The sequence below is a fragment of the Chiloscyllium plagiosum genome, unplaced genomic scaffold (genome assembly GCF_037043375.1).
Source record: "Chiloscyllium plagiosum isolate Xiang-an unplaced genomic scaffold, Cpla_swu_hap1 HiC_scaffold_7, whole genome shotgun sequence".
NCBI classification, from domain to species: domain Eukaryota; kingdom Metazoa; phylum Chordata; class Chondrichthyes; order Orectolobiformes; family Hemiscylliidae; genus Chiloscyllium; species Chiloscyllium plagiosum.
Window position 1 is genome coordinate 102,185,210 of NW_028270145.1, and position 21,562 is coordinate 102,206,771.

General features: G+C 42.2%; 1 protein-coding gene across 3 annotated transcripts in view; it reads left to right on the plus strand.

Annotated features, from left to right (window-relative positions):
- LOC122551780 (contactin-associated protein-like 5) overlaps positions 1 to 21,562 on the plus strand; it is a 1,290,980-nt gene that overhangs the window by 186,531 nt on the left and 1,082,887 nt on the right. For 2 of the 3 annotated variants that reach the window (XM_043694243.2, XM_087989330.1), the window contains exon 3: positions 7,137 to 7,330. The exons of the other annotated variant lie outside the window; for it this stretch is intronic. In XM_043694243.2, coding sequence (XP_043550178.2) covers positions 7,137 to 7,330 — 194 coding nt within the window. The remainder of the gene's footprint in view (positions 1 to 7,136; positions 7,331 to 21,562) is intronic. 3 annotated transcript variants of the gene reach the window in all.

The window sequence follows — 21,562 nt, forward strand, 5'->3', positions numbered from 1 at the left end:
TGGGCAATGTCTGACCAGGATAACTGTGGCCTTGTACATTATGCTAATGCCATTAGCACCTGGCTACTGTGTTTACACTGTATGGTGTGTGGGCTTTGGGATTTCAGAGCTTTACTTGGCCAATGTACCCAGCATCCCTTGCTGTTTTGGCCAAGTTAGAAATCTAACTGCATTTTAGCAACCAGGATGCTGCTATAGGATAAGCTATGAAGAGAGACTAGATGGGCTGGAATTGTTTTCCGAAAAGTAGAGGGAGCTGAAGGGGGATTGGATTGTAGTATACAAGGTTCTGAGGGGCACAGACAGGATAGATAGAGAGAAATGTTTCCCCTTAGCAGAGGGGTGAATAACCAAGGGGACAGTTTTAAGGTAAGGAGCAGAATGTTTAGAGGGATTTTGAGGAATTTTCCTTTCATCCAGAGAGTTGTGGGTATCTGGAACTCACTGTCAAAGAGATAGGAACATGATATTTAAGAGCTATTCAGATGGACATTTGAAATGTCATAGCATGTAGGGTTATGGGAAATGCGCTGGAAAATAGGATTAGAATGGATAGAAGTTTGATAATGGCACAAGGGACTGAGGGGCCACTTTGTGCTGTTAAAGCTCTGACTCGGTGTATGAAGTAATGCTGTCCATTGGCCTGGGTGGGCGCAGGTCCAACAACACAAGAGGTTCAACATGATCCAGGACAAAGCTGCCCACTTGATTTACATCACATGCACAAGCATCCACTACCTCCACCACAGCTGCTCAGTAGCAACAGTGTCTACCTTCTATGAGATCTCCTACAGAAATTTACAAGGCTGCTCAGACACCACCTTCCAAACTCCTGACCACTAATATCTCCAAGCACAAGGACAGTAGATACTTGGGAACACCATAACCATGGGTTTCCTCCGGGTGCTCCGGTTTCCTCCCACAATCCAAAAATGTGCAGGTGAATTGGCGAGGCTAAATTGTCCGTAGTGTTAGGTGAAAGGGTAAATGTAGGGGAATAGGTCTGGGTGGGTTGCGCTTCGGCGGGTCGGTGTGGACTTGTTGGGCCGAAGGGCCTGTTTCCACACTGTAAGTAATCTAATAACCTGCAATTTTCTCTCCAAGCCATACACCCATCCTGATTTGGAAATATGTTGGTGTTCCTATTTTCAACTATTCCTAAATTCAACTATTTTAACTCCTTCCCTAGCAGCATGGAGGCAAATTTACAACACATGGACTGGAGTGGTTTAAGAAGACAGCTGTGCACTACCTTCTTAAGCAATTAGGGATGGGCAATAAATGTTGGCCCAGCCAGTGATGACCATGAATGACTGAAAGAAAATAGAGAAAGCTGGATAAATTATTCCATTGAAGTCATTAATAGATTAGATTCCTGAAACTGTGCTTTTTTTTTTGTCTAGGCTGTGCAATATTTTAACTCTTTTATGTTTTATTTTCGCTTCTGCTTGATCTTTTTGTTCTGTTAGCCTCTCATTCTAATGTCATCTGTATTTGCCAGCATGTGTTCTGCCCCCTAGTCATGGTTGTGTCAATCACATGAAGCTTATTTGAAAACAAGTGCACACTAGTGTACAAAACCTTCTGCTGTGAACCTGTATTATTATTAGAAGGCAGGAAAAGAACAGTTCATCTATAAAGCACAGGGATTCAATAGCAGCACAGTAATATTGCTGGATTACACATTGAGAGACCAGTATTGATAATGTGGAGACATGAATTCCAATCCCAGTATGACAGCAGGGGAATTTACATTTGATTTATTGTATAAATCTGGAATAAAAGGCCAGTTTCATTCATGATGACCATGAAACTGAAAGGCTGAGCAGAAAAGCAAATTGAATGGAGAGACGTCAAGGTCAAATCAGATACAAAAAAATAGTAAAGACTGGATTGACAAAGAAATGACACACAGAATGACCTGCTAATATAGCACACAAACTGGAGAGGTGATGTTCCACGCATTTAAAACAGCTAATGTTTGGTATACGAGAGGTTGGTTGGCAGTCATTAACACATCCCATCAGCGCATGTAATTGTTAGAGTTAAATAACTTTAGTAGGTTAGGTTTGTATCACCTGTGCAAATGTGGTATGATTAAGTTCTTTAATGTTATCAAGAAGCAAGCCAGGCTTGCCTTGCAGGTTCCAGTCTGTTGCACGCTTCTATGAAGAATTGAGGAAAGTCTATATTCTGCCACATGGCATATAGGCACATTGAGTGGCATTGCATGATTGAACTTAGTCCCCCACCCCAACACAATATTAAATAACAATTCCCTGCCTGTCTTCAACTTAACCGACTCCTCGTAAACTAATCCTCCTTTAACAGTGCATCGCACACCTCAAGTTTAGCAGCACCACCTCAAGTTGGATGCGGAAGACCAAACTGACTCCACAGAAAAGTTGAGTAAAACATAATCCCGCAAGGATTCTGCATTTTGTTCACACTTGCTTGATAATTTCATTATGAAAGTGAGATGTGGAACTGCTTTGAAGTGATGTTTCAGTTTTGGTATCAGTGTGCCCTGAACAGTCTCAACTGATTCTCTATCAATAGTATTTTTCAATCTGCAATTTGAGAGGGAGAGGGTACAATCGGAAGTGACAATTTTTCAGTTGAATAAAGGGAACTATGGAGCTATGAGGGAGGAGTTGGCCAAAGTTCAATGGTGCAATACCTTAGCAGGGATGACAGTGGAGGAACAATGGCAGATATTTCTGTGTATAATGCAGAAGTTGCAGGATCAGTTCATTCCTAAAAGGAAGAAAGATCCCAGGAGGCGGCATGGGCGGCCGTGGCTGACGAGGGAAGTTAAGAAACCTATAAAGTTAAAAGAGGAAAAGTATAACATAGCAAAGATAAGTGGGAAAGCGGAGGACTGGGAAGCTTTTAAAGAACAACAGAGGATTACTAAGAAGGAAATACGCAGAGAAAAATGAGGTATGAAGGTAAACTGGCCAATAATATAAAGGAGGATAGTAAAAGTTTTTTTAGGTATGTGAAAGGCAAAAAAATGGTTAAGACTAAAATTAGGCCCTTAGAGACAGAAACAGGGGAATATATTACAGGGAACAAAGAAATGGCAGAAGAATTGAATTGGTACTTCAGATCTATGTTCACTGGGGAAGACACAAGCAATCCCCCTGAGGTAACAGTGGCTGAAGGACCTGAACTGAAGGGAATTTATATTTGCCAGGAATTGGTGTTGGAGAGACTGTTAGGTCTGAAGGTTGATAAGTCCCCGAGGCCTGATGGTCTACATCCCAGGGTACTGAAGGAGGTGGCTCAAGAAATCGTGGATGCTTTGGTGATTATTTTCCAGAGTTCGATAGATTCGGGATCAGTTCCTGCGGATTGGAGGGTGGCTAATGTTATACCACTTTTTAGGAAAGGTGGGAGAGAGAAAGCAGGAAATTATAGACCAGTTAGTCTGACTCAGTGGTGGGAAAGATGCTGGAGTCTATTATAAAGGATGAAATTACGACACATCTGGATAGTAGTACCAGGATAGGTCAGAGTCAGCATGGATTTATGAAGGGGAAATCATGCTTGACTAATCTTCTGGAATTCTTTGAGGATGTAACTCTGAAGCTGGACAAGGGAGATCCAGTAGATGTAGTGTACCTGGACTTTCAGAAAGCTTTTGATAAAGTCCCACATAGGAGGTTAGTGAGCAAAATTAGGGCGCATGGTATTGGGGGCAAAGTACTAACTTGGATTGAAAGTTGGTTGGTTGATAGGAAACAAAGAGTAGTGATAAACGGCTCCATTTCGGAATGGCAGGCAGTGACCAGAGGGGTACCGCAGGGATCAGTACTGGGACCGCAGCTTTTTACAATTTATGTTAATGATATAGAAGATGGTATTAGTAATAGCATTAGCAAATTTGCTGATGATACTAAGCTGGATGGCAGGGTGAAATGGGATGAGGATGTTAGGAGATTACAGGGTGACCTGGACAAGTTAGGTGAGTGGTCAGATGCATGGCAGATGCAGTTTAATGTGGATAAATGTATGGTTATCCACTTTGGTGGCAAAAACAGGAAGGCAGATTACTACCTAAATGGAGTCAATTTAGGTAAATGGGCAGTACAGATATCTGGGTGTTCTTGTACATCAGTCAATGAAGGTAAGCATGCAGGTACAGCAGGTAGTGAAGAAGGCTAATAGCATGCTGGCCTTCATAACAAGAGGGATTGCGTATAGAAGCAAAGAGGTTCTTCTGCAGCTGTACAGGGCCCTGGTGAGACCACACCTGGAATACTGTGTGCAGTTCTGATCTCCAAATTTGAGGAAAGACATTCTGGCTATTGAGGGAGTGCAGCGTAGGTTCACAAGGTCAATTCCTGGAATGGTGGGATTACCTTCCACTGAAAGACTGGAGCGACTGGGCTTGTATACTCTTGAGTTTAGAAGTCTGAGAGGAGATCTTATTGAGACATATAAGATTATTAAAGGATTGGACACTCTGGAGGCAGGAAACATGTTTCCGCTGATGGGTGAGTGCCGAACCAGAGGACACAGCTTAAAAATACGGGGTAGACCATTTAGGACAGTGATGAGGAGAAACATCTTCACCCAGAGAGTGGTGGCTGTGTGAAATGCTCTGTCCCAGAGGGCAGTGGAGGCCCAGTCTCTGGATTCATTTAAGAAAGAGTTGGATAGAGCTCTCAAGGATAGTGGAATCAAGGGTTATGGAGATAAGGCAGGAACAGGATACTGATTAAGGATGATCAGCCATGATCATATTGAATGGTGGTGCAGGCTGGAAGGGCAGAATGGCCTACTCTTGCACCTATTGTCTATTGTCTATTTTGGGCATGTATTTGGGCATGTCTTTCATCACAGTTTTGTAACTTATTTTTCACACTGCAATCACTTTTACAAGGCTTAGTGCTAATGACCTTTTGCAGAAGTGACAAAGATGATTGAGAGCAGGGCACTAGATGTTGTCAACGTGGACTTTGGCAGGTGTCCTCATGGCAGGCTAATACAGAAGGTGAAGTAAGATGGGGTGAGGTGGTCAGATGGATACAGAACTGACTTGATCATAGAAGGTAGAGAGAAGTGGTGGAAGGGTGTTTATCTGTCTGGAAATCTATGACCAAGAGTGTTCTTCAGGGATTAGTGCTGTGACTCCTGTTATTTGTAATTAATATGTTTGGGGGGACAATGTAATTGCCTGATTAGTAAATTTGCGGATTGATAAGCTTGGAGGAGCTGTGGATAGTGAGGATGATTCAGAGGATACAGCAGTAGGCTGGAGAGTTGAGCAGAGAAATTGAAGATGGAGTTTAATGCAGACAAATGCATTTTAGAAAATTAATGCAGGAGGGAAGTATACAGTAAATGGCAGAGCTCTTAGAAGCATTAACATAGAGAGAGATCTTGGCGTATAGGTACACAGTTCCTTAAAACTGGCAATACAAGTGAATAAGGTGGTCAAGAAGGCTTTCAGCATGCTTGCCTTCAGTGGTCAAAACAAGGAGTATTAAAAATTAGTAAATCTTGCAGCTGCATAGACCTTTAGTTATGAGACATATGGAATATTGTGTATGGTTCTGACTTCACACTACCAGAAAGATGTGGAAGCTTTGGAGACAGTACAGGCTGTTGTTTGGTTTTGAGATTTTTAGCTATGAGGAGTGATTGGACAAACTCTGTTTGTTGTCACTTGAACTCCAGAGACTGAGGGGTGACCTGATGGAAATTTACAAAATTGAGAGTCATGGATAGATGGAGTCTTTTTCCACAGTGTAAAAATGTCAATTGCTACAGGACCTCAGTAAAAGGGAAAAAGTTTAAACAGGATGTAAGAGGTGGGTGGTAAATGCCTGGACTGTGCTGTCAGAGGGGGTTGCAGAAGCAGGTACAAATAGCAATGCTTCAGAGGCATTTTAACAGCTACATGAAAAGATAATAAATAAAGATATGGACCACATAGAGGCGAAAGGATTTGGTTGAGAAAGGCATTGCCTAACATAGAGAATATACAATCTTGTGTAAATCTTTCCAGGTGATTGGGATGATGGTGGGAATTGATAAACCAGTCTGGGGAGGTGGTGGTGGTGGTGTGGTTGTAATGTCATTGAAGTAGTAACCCAGGCCTCAGACAAATATTCAAGGGATACGGGTGAAATTCCACCATAACAGATGATTAAATTTGAATTCGATGACATTTTAAAAAAAAAAGCTGGTCCAATGTATTGTTTATTAATGTCCTTGAGGGAGGCAAATCTATGATCCTTTCCTAGTCTGGTCTACATGTGAGTACAGAACCACAGCAATGTAAATGGCTCTTAACTGCCCTCTAAGCAATTCAGGGATGGGCAATAAATGCTGGTCTAGCTTGTGATGCCTTCACAAATGAATAATTTTAAAGAAATAACCGTCTTAACCTTCTGACTTTCATTCTTAGAAGTTGCCATGCATAAGCTGTTCTAAAGTAGTTGACTCAAATGTTTTGAACTTGAACTGATGTTGGGAATATTGCATAATTCACATTATGGAATTCCTACAGTGTAGAAACAGGCTCCTTGGCCCAACAAATCCACGCCAGCCCTCTGAAGAGCATCCAACCCAAACTCATCTCTATCTAATGCACCAAACCTATACATCCTTGAACACTATGGGCAATCCAGCATAGCCAATTCATCTAACGTGCACATCTTTGGATTGTGCGAAGAAACCAGAGCAGGAAACCAACGCAGACCCAGAGAGAATGTGCAAGCTCCATGCATCCATTCACCCGAGGTTGGAATTAAACCTGAGTTTGGTGCTGTGAGGCAGCAGTGCTAACCACTGAGCCACTGTGCTGCCCACATTAGAGAATGGACAATCTTTTCATTTACAAATCCTCATCATAAAACACCTTATTTTCTCCAAACCTGATGCTCTGAGTGAAATCAAACATGATGAGACTTAAATCCAGGTATAATTTGCTTCAATTATAAGGTTAAACCTGAACCTTTTGGCTCTTCAATGGTGCCATATCAGTTTTCTCACCTGTGGATTTATAAATTAATCATGAATCTTTTCACCAAGAAGCTGAGAAATATCAGGTCTGAACATTATCATGTTTATATCCTGGTCATTTGGTAACTTGTTTTTTTCTCAACTCTTTCCCCTTGAAGGAGCAGGTGGATGGTCCCCAAGAGATTCTGACAAATACCAATGGTTACAGATAGACCTTGGTGAGAGAACAGAAATCACCGCTGTAGCAACCCAGGGCCGGTATGGGAGCTCAGACTGGGTGACGAGTTATGTGCTAATGTTCAGTGACACTGAGAGAAATTGGAAGCAGTATCGCCAAGAAGACAACACATGGGTAGGCAATTTACAGGCAATTATTGCAAGTCTGTGTAAATATAAGGAACGTTGATTTATTTTGGAATAGCAATTATGGATGAGATGTTTCAAGCTTAACAACAAAGAATACCAGAAAATGTGTTCTGAATTCTTATGAATCAACTGGTGCATGAAATAGATCAACCTCCGTATTTTGACTGATTTACAGACTCAATCTCTCACTCACTTTCTGACATTCTTTCTGTCTCTCTCGCTCTCTCTCTCTCTCTCTCGCATACTCTTTCTTTCTTTCTCTTTCTTTCTTTCTCTTTCTTTCTTTCTCTTTCTTTCTTTCTCTTTCTTTCTTTCTCTCCTTCTTTCTTTCTTTCTCTCCTTCTTTCTTTCTTTCTTTCCTTCCTTCTTTCTCTCTCTCTCTCTCTCTTTCTTTCTTTCTTTCTTTCTTTTTTCTTTCTTTCTTTCTCTCCTTCTTTCTTTCTTTCTTTCTTTCTTTCTCTCCTTCTTTCTTTCTTTTTCTCTCTCACTCACACACTCTGTGTCTCACACTTTGTCTCACTCTCACTCTTTCTTTCTCTTTCCCTCACATACACACATTCTTTCACATACACTCTCTCTCTCTCTCTCTCTCACACATACTCACTCTCTCTCTCTCTCTCTCTCTCTCTCTCACACACATGTGTTATCTGTCTCACATACACCCTCGCTCTCACTCTTGCACACAATATTTTTTATCTTAGTCGTACATATTCACACTCCATCTTGTGCACACATTCTTACACTCTTATGTAAAAACCTGAACTGCACGTTATGGTGCCTTGTATTTGGTGGGAGTGTGAACATGATTCCAAGACATTTAGAAATACATCACGGGCTCTGTTTCTGGGTTTTAACAGAGATGCTCAATCATTTTCAGCCTTGGTTGTTCAAAGTATACTTCTCTGCTGACAGCTTGCCAAAATATTTCCTGAAGTCATTACATTATTTTGTGCTGTGACATCCAGTGTGGATGGCGAATATTTGAGCGCGTTTTTTATGAACAAGAAATTTATGTTGGGATTTTGCTGAAGTGATATCTTTTAAAATTTACAAACAGACTCCTACACAGACACTTTTACAGGCAGGTCCTTTATCCAGAATTGAAATTTTGATGGTGCGTACACAGAAGTGGAGGACCATTGAAGGAAATATACTCAATACCTGCACAGATGATTGGCTAGGCAGTGTTCTTACATCACTATGGTCCTTATTAGCTCTCCACTTCTTATGAAGACCCACTAATATCCCTATTTCTTTCTGTACGTTTTGACCTCTGTACTGTACCTCAGATAGAAAAGGATAAGACCAGCATAGCACTAAGTGGTATAGATCAAGTGCCTCCTCCCCTCAATTTTTAGTTTGGACTTGATTAACTTATCTTGCCAAGGTAATTGAAGGTTTATGAATTTAGAAGATGGTAAATATTAATATAACATATTTATACAACACTTTTAACCTCATCAAACAAGGGGGGAGTTGGTGGGGGGGGGGAAGAGAGAGAGAGAGAGAGAGAGATGCAAAGGAGTTGGGAGGAAATCCAACTTCTGACCACTACATGAAAGGCCGAGAAGGCGGCACTTAACAGTTACAAAAAAATGTCTAGCACACTTAACATGAATGTAACATGACATTGGCAACCTGGTAGGAGGATGTCAGTGACTTAAGATGTGTCTTTGCCAAACTATCAGCACCACAATAGGCTTTTGTCCTGTTAATTGCAACCTGCAGCGTTCACTTAGCAAGGTACGTGTATGGAAGCTCAGAATATTGGAATCATGTTGTTTCAGAATGCATTTTCGGTTTTGCTTGACTAGTCTGTTAATAATCTGGTGAATGTTGCTGAACCTAGGCTGCAAGCTAGGGTTGTGCAGAATTTTATGTAGAATAAGAAAGCTAGACTGGATTTGCTAAAAATTGTTTGGATCACAGTGCCAGATGCAGAATGCAGGCAGTGGAATGTGTGCTTGAAATATCACTGCGCAGTATCCATGAAATATTAAATCCTGCAATTTATTAGATTCCAACATGCAAAACCAAGACTATGCATCAGTATAGATGAGCTGAAAAGGATTAGATGGATTAATGGATGCTGCCTCCTTTTACCATGGCTACTTGCTTCAGCACCAGCTGTGACTAACATAGAACTTTGAACGTTGGGATCGTGTAGGATGAAGGGAATCCCTGACTTCATATCCGCAGCATTCTGAAAACAATAGTGTCAGAATTTGTCACAGACTAATGCTCTCAGTGCAGTCAAGGCTGCTGCAGAATAGAGAACAAAATAGACCCTGGTGTGATTTAAGGACGGTTCACAGAATTGACAACTTGGGAATAAGAAGTACAGTTGGTTCAGCTGGTGAAGGCATTATCCTACACTGAACCCTAATGGGTTCTGTGCTGTGAAATGCATCACCCTAACACTGGGTGCGAGTAGTATTTCATTTCCCAGCATTGACATCCTCCTTGATGAAAATAAAATTTATCTGAAAGTGATCACTACACAGTGCTTTCCCTGTGGGTACTGAGTACACACTTCAGCAGTAAACATAATTTATAGGCAAGGCTATTGTTCCTGGTGTCTCAGAGAGCAGTGTGGAATCCAGGAAAATATTGAAACATGCTGGAATGACTCACAGCTGAAACAGAATTTAACCTACTTCAGTGTGTTAATGTCATGATCCTTTTGTTGTATGGGATTTGATTTCTTAAAACTAGTTTGAACTATTGTACCGGCTTTGAACTGTTCAGCTCATTAAATCTGTGAGACTGTTTTGTTGTGCCCCACTTATTTGAAACAATTTCACTCACTTGGAGTGTATTACTGATAGAATAGTTTTATCATGATAGGTTGTTGGACTGGGTTTGAAGATTGTTTTGGTTTGATTTGACCTCTGAGTTTCACATGATTCGACAGCAATGGTACTGGATTTGAATTGTTCAATTGTGTTGTGTTGCATGTAAAGAAAACATGAAAAAAAAAATCATAACTAAGGCAAACTAGTATTTTGTACTCAAGGGGCAGTATGACCAGACAATCTTTCCAAAATAGACAATGTGGTCACAAAATATCTGAATTAAATGTAAATGAGAGTTAAAAGCCTAACGTACATGCAATTCTTCATAAAATCATAAAAAATATAGATAGAAAAATCTTGTAAATAAAGTAGCTGCATGCGCAACCTGATAAAAATGAGGTGAGCATGCAAAATTGTGTCCAATATAAAGCCAATTTTTTAATTAATAAAAGAATTAATAATCAACCTTTTTATCTTTAGTTGCTGCAATGGAATAGCAATTGCAGAAAGTTGGATGTCATTCCTAATCACTGTGCCTCTTTATTGGAAAGACATGCTGGTGTAGCTTTAAACACTCTTGAATGAGCAAATGTTAAAGATTCTGAAGTTAATTTAGTAAACCCTGAAACAGTTCTGACTGAAATTCCACCTCTAGGAGCACTGGGAGATAGTACAGGTCATTTGATTCCCTTGACACAGAGGCTACAAGGGCAAAAAATGTCAAAGATGGGGATGACCAGCAATGACGACTTTATTGACAGAGAAGGGATAAATTGCATGTCTTGTCCATTTAGTGGAGTCAGAACACTAGACTTTCCTGTACTCCTAGAAACCTGTAAACCTACGAATGGGAGTAGGCCATTTGGTCCTTCGAGCCTGCAGCACCATTCAATATGATCATGGCTGTTCTTGCATTTTCAGTATCCCACTCCTTTTTCTCCATCCCCCTTGATTCTGTTAGCTGCATGTGGCACTATTTGTGAAGGTTCTGCTTTCCCTTTGGAGGAGAGCCATCCCTTTTGTTGAAGAAGGTAATAAAAGTTAAAGTTGTCTTTTTTTTTCTTTCTCTGAACCAGTAAGGGATTACAGAAGCAGCAATGGCAACCACCGTTTGCTGAAGAAATTCTGCCCTCGACGAAGACCAGGGCTTAACAGGGAAATAAGAAAGAAACATTATGCTGGTTCAGTTGAAAGGAAAGCAACTGAAGCTTCAAAATGTTGCACAGCTGACAAAGTGACCAGAACCTCCTGAAATGTCTCTGAAATTATGGAGTTAGAAAGAGATATTCTGTCACACAGAAAAGAGGTCTCAGAGACATGAACCTTCAGGCAGACTGGATGATTCCTTACTTGAATTGACAGAAGCCAACTGCTTCGATGCAACACATAATAACCATGCACAGGTAACATTAACATGAACGTGACATATTCAGAGATAAACTTCAAACCTCAGTGAAGGCCCTTCAGGCGGTAAGTCAATAACCAGAAACAGCTAATAAAAAGTTGTCTCGAGATTCTTCTGTTCTAATTGGATCATGACAGTGTTCAGAAATTGCTGGTTTGTATAATTAGCAGTTAAATGCTACAAAGGACATTCTTCAAAAAGCCACATTAACGCTGGACAGGTCAGTTCATATGCTGTGGGCATACCAGAGGGACTTCACTGTTCGCTGGTGCTTTGATATAACCAGTCTACTTCAGAAGGCAGGTAAGGGTCAGCTGCATTACTATGGGTCTGGAAATGCATGTAGGAAAAGCAGAGTAGAGCAACCAGATTTCTCAAATGGCTTTTCATTTATTATAAGACCACAATAAATGGGAGTAGGAGTAAACTATTTGGCCCCGAGAGCCGTTCAACAGGATTATGGCTAATCTGTCATTTTGTGTGATTTTTAATTTTGTACACCCCAGTCCAATACCAGCATCTCCAAATCATGACATTGTTCACATCCTGCCCTTTCCCTTTAACCATTGCTTCCCCTACTGATCAAGAAAAATTATGGTTGTGAATCACAAGAGGCTAGCATATTATTCCTGATTGATTCTGGGTGCCAAGGTGGGAATTGAACCTGTCTCCAGACCATTACTCCTGTCAACTGGAGTATATATTAAAAAAAACACTATTTATCAACCCTTCTATTAATAATAAATTGTCTTGATGTGCAAAACTTCAGTTTTTCATTCAGTTATGGGCTGTTGGCATTGCTGCCTGGGCCTGCATTTATTCCTCAATCCAAATTACCCATGAGAAGGTGATGGTGAGCTGTCTTCTTGAAATGCTAAAAATCACACAACACCAGGTTATAGTTCAACAGGTTTATTTGGAAGCAGTAGCTTTCAGAGCGCCGCTCCTTCATCAGATAGCTGTGGATCATAAGACCATAATTTATAGCAACAGATTACAGTGTCATGCAACCGAAATGATATATTGAGCAAACCTAGATTGTTGTTAAGTCTTTCATCTTTTAGAATGGGGTTGCAGGTTTCGGTTCATTAATATGCAAATCCCAGAACTTCTTTTAAGTCACATTCTCGAGATAACTTAAGATTTTATTAAAAAAATAGGTGACATCTCAGCTTAGACAATGCATGAAAGGTGTGAGGTTAGAGTCTGTCTGTCTCCTAATCTTGAGTCAGACTGGTTTGATTTCCAAAGTGGAATTTACAAAATATTACGTGGATTGACTGCCTGCATTGACTACCTGCAGTTTAAGCAAAATAGAATGTATCTGCAAATATAATTCTGCAAATACAAATTCACCCCATAGACTTATGTGTGTCTGCATGTGAGTGCATGTGTGTGAGTTCACATAAGAGAGTGTATGTTGTGTGTGTGAAAGCTTGGTAAAGTGTGTGAGTGAATGTGATGGAGTGTAAGCCTGTGAGAGGGCGTGTGTGTGGGAATGAGTGTGGGGAATGTGTGTGCATATGAGAGAGGGAGTGTGTGTGAGTGAGAGCGTATAGAGTACTGGGCTCACCTGTATTGTGTGACATGAACCCAAGGTCCCGGTTGAGGCCATCCTCATGGGTACTGAACTTAGCTATGAGAAACATGCTGTAAGAAACCGTAATCTCCTCCTCAGGAGACAGACACACGTTGCAACTGATAGGGTCCCCTTTGTTGTCCAGTATTTCCCAGGAGCCGAAAATCTGTGCCATGTTCTTCACAGCCTATAACATGTTATCAATGAGGATGAGCACCTTGCCAAGGCCTTCCATTTGCCTCCACTTCTCGCCTTTGGACAATCACGAAACATTAAGCAGACCATTGTTCATAGCAAACTGCCCAGCCTTCAGGACAACATCAACCACACCACCGTACAACTCTGTAATGGCAACCACTGTAAGATGTGTCAGAGTGTTGACATGGATACCACCATTGCACATGGGGACACCACCCATCATGTACGTGGCAGGTCCTCATGTGACTCGGTCAACATTATCTATCTCATACCCTGCAGGCAGGGTTGCCCCAAGGCATGGTATATTGGCGAGACCAAGCAGATGTTACTACAACAGATGAATGGACACTGCACAACAATCACCAGACAGGGACATTCCCTCCCAGTCGGGGGACAGTTCAGCAGTCCGGGACATTCAGCCTCTGATCTTCTGGTGACCATCCTACAAGGCAGACTTCAGGATAGGCAACAATACAGAGTGGCCGAGCAGAGGCTGATATCCTCTGAGGTTGAGGATGGCCTCAACGGGGACCTTGGGTTCATGTCACACTCCAGGTGACCTCACTATACACTGTCTGGCAAACACACACATGTCTGGCCTGCACTTGCTATCACAATATTTATATGGCTGCTCTCGGTTACTTTCTGGCTAATGGTTGCCGCCAGGGTGTTGATGTTGGAAGATTCAATGATAGTCATGCTGTTGAATGTCAAAGGGTGATGGTTAGATTTTCTTTTGTTGGAGACGATCATTGCCTGATATTTGTGTGTCATGGCAGAAGGTGCTATGGGCATTAAATTAAGAAACATGCAGATAGATTCATAGAGCTGAACAGCATGGAAACAGACCCTTCCATCCAACTCATTCTTGCTGACCAGATATCCTAACCTAATCTAGTCCCATTTGTCAGCACTTGGCCCATATCCCTCTAAACCCTTCCTAGGACTGATTAGGGATAGTCAACATGGCTTTGTATGTGGGAAATCATGTCTCACAAATTTGATTGAGTTTTTTGAAGAAGTAACAAAGAGGATTGATGAGGGTAGAGCGGTAGATGTGTTCTATATGGACTTCAGTAAGGTGTTCGACAGGTTCCCCATGGGAGATTGATTAGCAAGATTACATCTAATGGGATACAGGGAGGACTCCATTTGGATACAGAACTGGCTTGAAGGTAGAAGACAGAGGGTGGTGGTGGAGGGTTGTTTTTCAGACTGGAGGCCTGTGACCAGTGGAGTGCCACAAGGATTGGTGCTAGGTCCACTACTTTTCACCATTTATGTAAATGATTTGGAAGTGAGCATAAGAGGTATCGTTAGTAAGTTTGCAGATGACACCAAAATTAAAGGTGTAGTGGACAGCAAAGAGGGTTACCTCAGATTACAATAGGATCTGTACCAGATGGGCCAATGGGCTGAGAAGTGGCAGATGGAGTTTAATTCAGATAAATGTGAGGTGCTGCATTTTGGGAAAGCAAATCGTAGCAGGACTTAATGGGAAGGTCCTGGGGAGTGTTGATGAACAAAGAGACCTGGGAATGCAGGTTCATAGCTCCTTGAAAGTGGAATCTCAGGTAGATAGGATAGTGAAGAAGGTGTTTGGTATGCTTTCCTTTATTGGTCAGAGTATTGAGTACAGGAGATGGGAAGTCATGTTGAGGCTATACAAGACATTGGTTAAGCCACTTTTGGAATATTGTGTGTAATTCTGGTCTCCTTCCGATCAGAAAGATGTTGTGAAACTTGAAAGGGTTCAGAAAAGACTTGCAAGGATGTTGCCAGGGTTGGAGGATTTGAGCTATAAGGTGAGGTTTAACAGGCTGGGGCTGTTTTCCCTGGAGCGTCAGAGGCTGAGGGGTAACCTTATAGAGGTTTACAAAATTCTGAGGGGCATGGATAGGGTAAATAGAGAAAGTCTTTTCCCTGGGGGCGGGGAGTCCAGAACTAGAGGGCATGGGTTTAGGGTGAGAGGAGATAGACATAAAAGAGACCTAAGAGGTAACTTTTTCACTCAGATGGTGGTGCATGTATGGAATGAGCTGCCAGAGGAAGTGGTGGAGGCTGATACAATTGCAGCATTTAAAAGACATCTGGATGGGTATACGAATAGGAAGGGTTTGGAGGGATATGGGCCGGGTGTTGGCAGGTAGGACTAGATTGGGTTGGGATATCTGGTCGGCAAGGACGAGTTGGAGCGAAGGGTCTTTTTCCGTGCTGTACATCTCTGACTCTGTGACTCTATGACTCTATTTGTATACCCATCCAGATGACTTCTCAATTTTGTAGTTGTACCAGCCTCCACCACTTCCTCTGGTAGCTCATTCTATACACGTACCACCCTCTGCGAGAAATGGTTGTCGCTTAGGTCTCTTTTCTCCTCTCCTCTCACCCTAAACCCATACCCTCTAATTTTGGACTCCTCTAGCATGGGAAAAAGACCTCTACTATTCACCCCAACCACAAGCCTCATGATTTTATTAAACTTCTGTACGGTGACCCCTCAGCCTCTGACGGGCCCAGCCTGTTCAGCCTTTCCCTGTAGCTCTAATCCTTCAATCCTGGCAATATGCTTGTAAATCTTTTCTGAACCCTTCCAGGTTTCACAACATCTCTCTGATAGGAAGGAGACCAGAATTGCTTGTACTATTCCAAATTTGGCCTCACCAATGTCCTGTACAGTTGCAGCATGACCTCCCACGTCCTATACTCAGTGCAATGACCTATGAAGACAAGCATACCAAATGCCGCCTTCACTATCCTATCTACCTGTGACTCCAATTTCAAGAAACTATGAACCTGCACTCCAAGGTCTCTTTTTTTTTAAGCAGTACTCTCCAGCACCTTACCATTAAGTGCATTAGTCCTGCTCTGATTCGCTTTCCCAAAATGCAGCACCTTGCATTTATCTAAATTAAACTCCATCTGCCAGTCCTCAGCCCATTGGCCCATGTAATTGTAATCTGAGGTAACCTTCTTCGCTGTCCACTACATTTCTAATTTTGGTGTCATCTGCAAACTTACTAACCATACCTCCTATGTTCCCATCCAAATCATTTATGTAAATGATGAAAAGCAGTGGGCCCAGCATCGATTCTTGTGGCACACCACTGGTCCCAGGCTTCCAGTCTGAAAAGCAACCCTCCACCACCACCCTCTGATGAGCTACCAGAGGAAGTGGTGGAGGCTGGTACAAGTACAAAATTGAGAAGTCATTTGGATGGGTATAAGAATAGAGTCATAGAGTCACAGAGTCAGAGATGTACAGCACAGAAAAAGACCCTTCAGTCCAACTCGTCCATGCCAACCAGATATCCCAACCCAATCTAGTCCTACCTGCCAACACCCGGCCCATATCCCTCCAAACCTTTCCTATTCATATACCTATCCAGATGTCTTTTAAATGCTGCAATTGTACCAGCCTCCCCCACTTCCTCTGGCAGCTCATTCCATAGGCCCAGTTCCTATTCTGCACTGAATTGTATTTTCAGATCATGGGGTGCTTTAGTTTGATTTGGTAAATAGAGGAGGAGTATGAGTTAGTAATCTTTGCTTTCACCTACTGAGCATTGGTCAACCTGACAAAGGCAATTCAGCGTCCAGCTGGAACTGCTTTTAGCATGAGCTCAAACCTTCTGGGAAAAGAGGAAAAAGATTGTGGAGATGAAATAGAATAAATGGAAAACGTTGAGATGCAATGTAGTTGAGCAAAACACAATTTTGTATACTGTAATTGTTTCACATTAATCAATGACAATTCTTCAATAATGCCTAAAACTGAATGAGATGATTTCTTACTGCTGCGCTGGTTTGCCTGCCTCTGTATCATTTATGTTCGATCAATAAAAATGAAAATCAGACTTAAAGCCTGACTACTCTTGTCTCACACTCGCAGTGTGCTCTGTTATTCTGTTCTGGCTTCAGCAATGTAAGAGTGAAAACAAATCAAAGATAGAACCACACTGACTGGATTTGTTTACCAATTGCAGTGGCTTGATGCTTTACTACTCTACATGATATGCTGCAAGATTATCGAATGGCAATTCTCAGAAACATACATTTGACTTGAAATTGGGCTCTTCCTAAATGAGCCTGAAGAAGGGCTTATGCCCGAAACGTCGATTCTCCTGCTCCTCGGATGCTGCCTGGCCTGCTGTGTTTTTCCAGCACCACATTTTTCAACTCTGGTCTCCAGCATCTGCAGTCCTCACTTTCTCCCTCTTCCTAAATGAGCAAAATAAGTCTGTATGAAATACTTGTGATTTGTGACAGTCCATTGAGAGCATAAGTTACAGATAAAAGAATGTCTTGGTGCTCTTCCATTAATCTTTTTTAAAAGCTCCAATTTGAGGCAAGATAGTTAGGTACAGTTCTGAAGAAGGGTCACTGGACCTGAAACTCTAACTCTGATTTCTCTCCACAGATGTTGGCAGACCTGCTAAGTTTTTCCAGCAATTTCCATTTTTGTTTCTGCTTCACAGCATCTGCATTTCTTTCCAATTTTTATTTCGCCTTGAGCTTAGCCAGAAGTGACATCAAGACTGGAAGTATGATCTGGAACTACAGCCATGCAGGTAATTTGTGGGAGGTAATGCTTTAGTTTTGACAAGATTGGTTGGAAGAAGCTTTTGGTTATTCATCTGGTAGTGTTATAGAAGCAGGTGAAATGGGACTCTTAGCAAGGTGTGCATGAAAGTAAGTTTATACTTGTGGATAACATTGTCAAGCGACATTAAAATAATGAAGGGCCAGCAATCAAAGTCTTGGCTTTATCATGTGAGTAGGTCTTGTGAATTTAGGAAAAACAATTGAAACAATCTAATATTTCTTGTAGAGTCCCTTAATATTAAAAGGAGTAATTTGTTGGCAAGATCAACCATTCTGAATGGATGAGAAGTTGACCAGAAATATTACTATAATGGAATCATTGATCACTTCTATGTTCTACAGGTTTTAAGCAGGCAAGTGAGTGTATATATTTTTTAAAAAGTGAAAAATCTAATCCAAGCCATTAACTTAGATTTAGCAACCATCGACCATACCTTTTGAGGATGTCCAAAGTGCAGTCAATGAAGTTAATTTTAATGCAAATAAAACCTGTTATAAATGCTCAGCAGATCACCCAGCTTCTGTGGAGGGAAGTTAGTGTTAATGGAGAGGAGTTTCAGAACTAGTTTGGAAATCTGTCACCCAATTCGTTTTGAATACAAATGAGCTGATTGGGCAGGAATTGAGCTCCGTGTCAATTTGTGACATCTATTGTGGCGTACCTTTAGGATGCATGGCTGAAACTGCTGTATACCACGAGGTGGGGAGAGACATTGATACACATGTAATCATTGGTGGAAAATCTTGTATCACAATACCACTATCCCTACCTCTGGCTTTGAGACCCATTCTTGAGCTTGTTGATCTTGTATTGTCGGTTTATAATGTGACAAAACAAGTTTATTGATAGTCCGTAAATCCTTTGAATATACTTTGATGGCAGGCAGTAAGAGCGGGAGAGTCGATAAAATGTGTAGCTGGAAAAAAACAGCAGGTCAGACAGCATCAGAGGAGCAGGAAAGTCGACATTTCGTATTAGGATCCTTCGTTCAGAGTGGGAATGTCACTTGTCAGCCGTCCTGTAGAAGGCAATGGCAGGCCACGGCATTACCTTGTCCATAAGACTGGACCAACCCAGTGGAAGCCCAAATCCCAATCCTCAGAAACAAGGATGGGTGAAAAGAAAGAGATGTCAACCATGTCCTCATTTCCCCTTCCCCCACCTCACCCCAGCTCCAATTTTCCAGCTCAACACCACCCTCATGACCTGTCCTACCTGCCTATTTTCCTTTCCACCTATCTAGTCCACCCTCCTCTCTGACTTGTCACCTTCATCCCCACCCCCATTCAGCTATTGTACTCTATGCTACTTTCTCCCCACCCTCACCCCCTTCTCATTTATCTCTCCACTCTGCAGGCAACCTGCCTCTATTCCTGATGAAGGACTTTGACCCGAAATGTCGATTTTCTTGCTCCTCGGATGCTGCCTGACCTGCTGTGCTTTTCCAGCACCACCCCAATCTAGACCCCCGAAAAGAGAGATGGGCAATCATTGAACAGAAGATATATGTAGTCCTTCCGATAGAATTAATTGGCCTCTGTGGTTTCATTTCATTTAAGTAGAAGAACCCAATTAATTGAGTTACCAGACCTCTACGTGTCGTTGTTATGTTCGTGTAAGGCAGAAAATGCCACAATGTTTACCACCTCCAGGGGGGGCCAGTGGCAAAGGCAGATGGCGGCCATGTCCTACCTGAGCACCCGAGAGCAGGCAAAAGCCAGGAGAGACAGAGTGGCTGGGCAGAGACCATTTCCTCAGCAAATATTTGTTAATAATGAACGGGAAGTAATCGATTAAAGGATTATAGACAGGCTGACCAAATGTCCCAGGTTTTACAGGGCTGCTCGACAGTTGGGGCAGTTATACTAGAGCCTGTGTTGTTCACTGTTGGGATGGCCTTTGTTGTCTACTGTTGAATCAATGATGACCTTCGACAATCACGCTGCACAGCATACACGTGCTTCATACTCTCATTGTGTTTCCACAGTCTTGTCTTGCCACTCATCTCCTCCTCTCTTCCCGGATGCTGTGTCCAATGTGTCACTGAGCCCCAACCCCTGAGAGGGTTGGTTACCCTGATTGACAAGCAAGTTAGGGAGAGTTATATTCACCTAGAAAATGGTGGGGACATGGAACACACCACCAGAACCGGTGTTGGAATCACAAATTCTTATCGCATTGAAAAAATACTTAGAAGGTACTTGACGAGCTGCAATTTGCAGAGTACTGCTGAGCTGGAAATTGGTATTTGTCTGGATGGGTCTGTTCTTTGGCCAACACAAGAGGATAATGGGTTTTTTGGTGTGTTGTATTTGCCACATTTCTGTAAGCTAGCAAGATGGAACTAAGAAGAGCACTGAAGATGGAGGATGATGCAAAAGATGTTCACAAGAACTCAGTACAAATAAATGACAAATGCAGATATTGAGGGGAATGCAGTCCACAATAAAAGGGATTGATTGACCATAACAGGTAAAAGATGCACAAATGAGATGCTAATGCTTACAACAGAAACAGTGAGGACCAAATCACTTTACAGTGCACTAGCTTGATGACGCATGAAGTGCTGTGGAAAATCAGGATGTAATTGTAGCAAGGTCAGGGTATTGAACACTATCTGATATTAGTTAGACTAGCACTTGTACTTGTACTTAACAGTTCCAAACACTCTTTGCCAACAATTTTACCAAGACCGACATGCAAAATTAAAGATTTTGCGCCTGGATGACCACAAAAGCAAAAGGAGAAAGTGAGGACTGCAGATGCTGGAGATCAGAGCTGAAAATGTGTTGCTGGAAAAGCGCAGCAGGTCAGGCAGCATCCAAGGAACAGGAGAATCGACGTTTCGGGCATAAGCCCTTCTTCAGGAATGAGGAAAGTGTGTCCAGCAGGCTAAGATAAAAGGTAGGGAGGAGGGACTTGGGGGAAGGGCGTTGGAAATGCGATAGGTGGAAGGAGGTCAAGGTGAGGGTGATAGGCCGGAGTGGGGTGGGGGCGGAGAGGTCAGGAAGAAGATTGCAGGTTAGGAAGGCGGTGCTGAGTTCGAGGGATTTGACTGAGACAAGGTGGGGGGAGGGGAAATGAACTCAGATTTCTCCAGTTTCCTCATTTCCCCTCCCCCCACCTTGTCTCAGTCAAATCCCTTGAACTCAGCACCGCCTTCCTAACCTGCAATCTTCTTCCTGACCTCTCCGCGCCCCCCCCCCCCCCCCCCCACTCAGGCTTATCACCCTCACCTTGACCTCCTCCCACCTATCGCATTTCCAACGCCCTTCCCCCAAGTCCCTCCTCCCTACCTTTTATCTTAGCCTGCTGGGCACACTTTCCTCATTCCTGAAGAAGGGCTTATGCCCGAAATGTCGATTCTCCTGTTCCTTGGATGCTGCCTGACCTGCTGCGCTTTTCCAGCAACACATTTTCAGTTCTGACCACAAAAGAAGGGAATCCCACTAACCAGTGGAGTATATAAATTAGGGTAAACGATGTAGAGATTGGACTGAGAGGAGGGGTGAATTAAACAGGTTTGAATCAGATATGGAAACTAAAGTAAAGAGAGGGAATAAAGGATTAGATGAAGAAAGAAAAAGAAAAGACAAGTGAGAAAATTTATTTCACAACCTGGCAAAATTCACAAT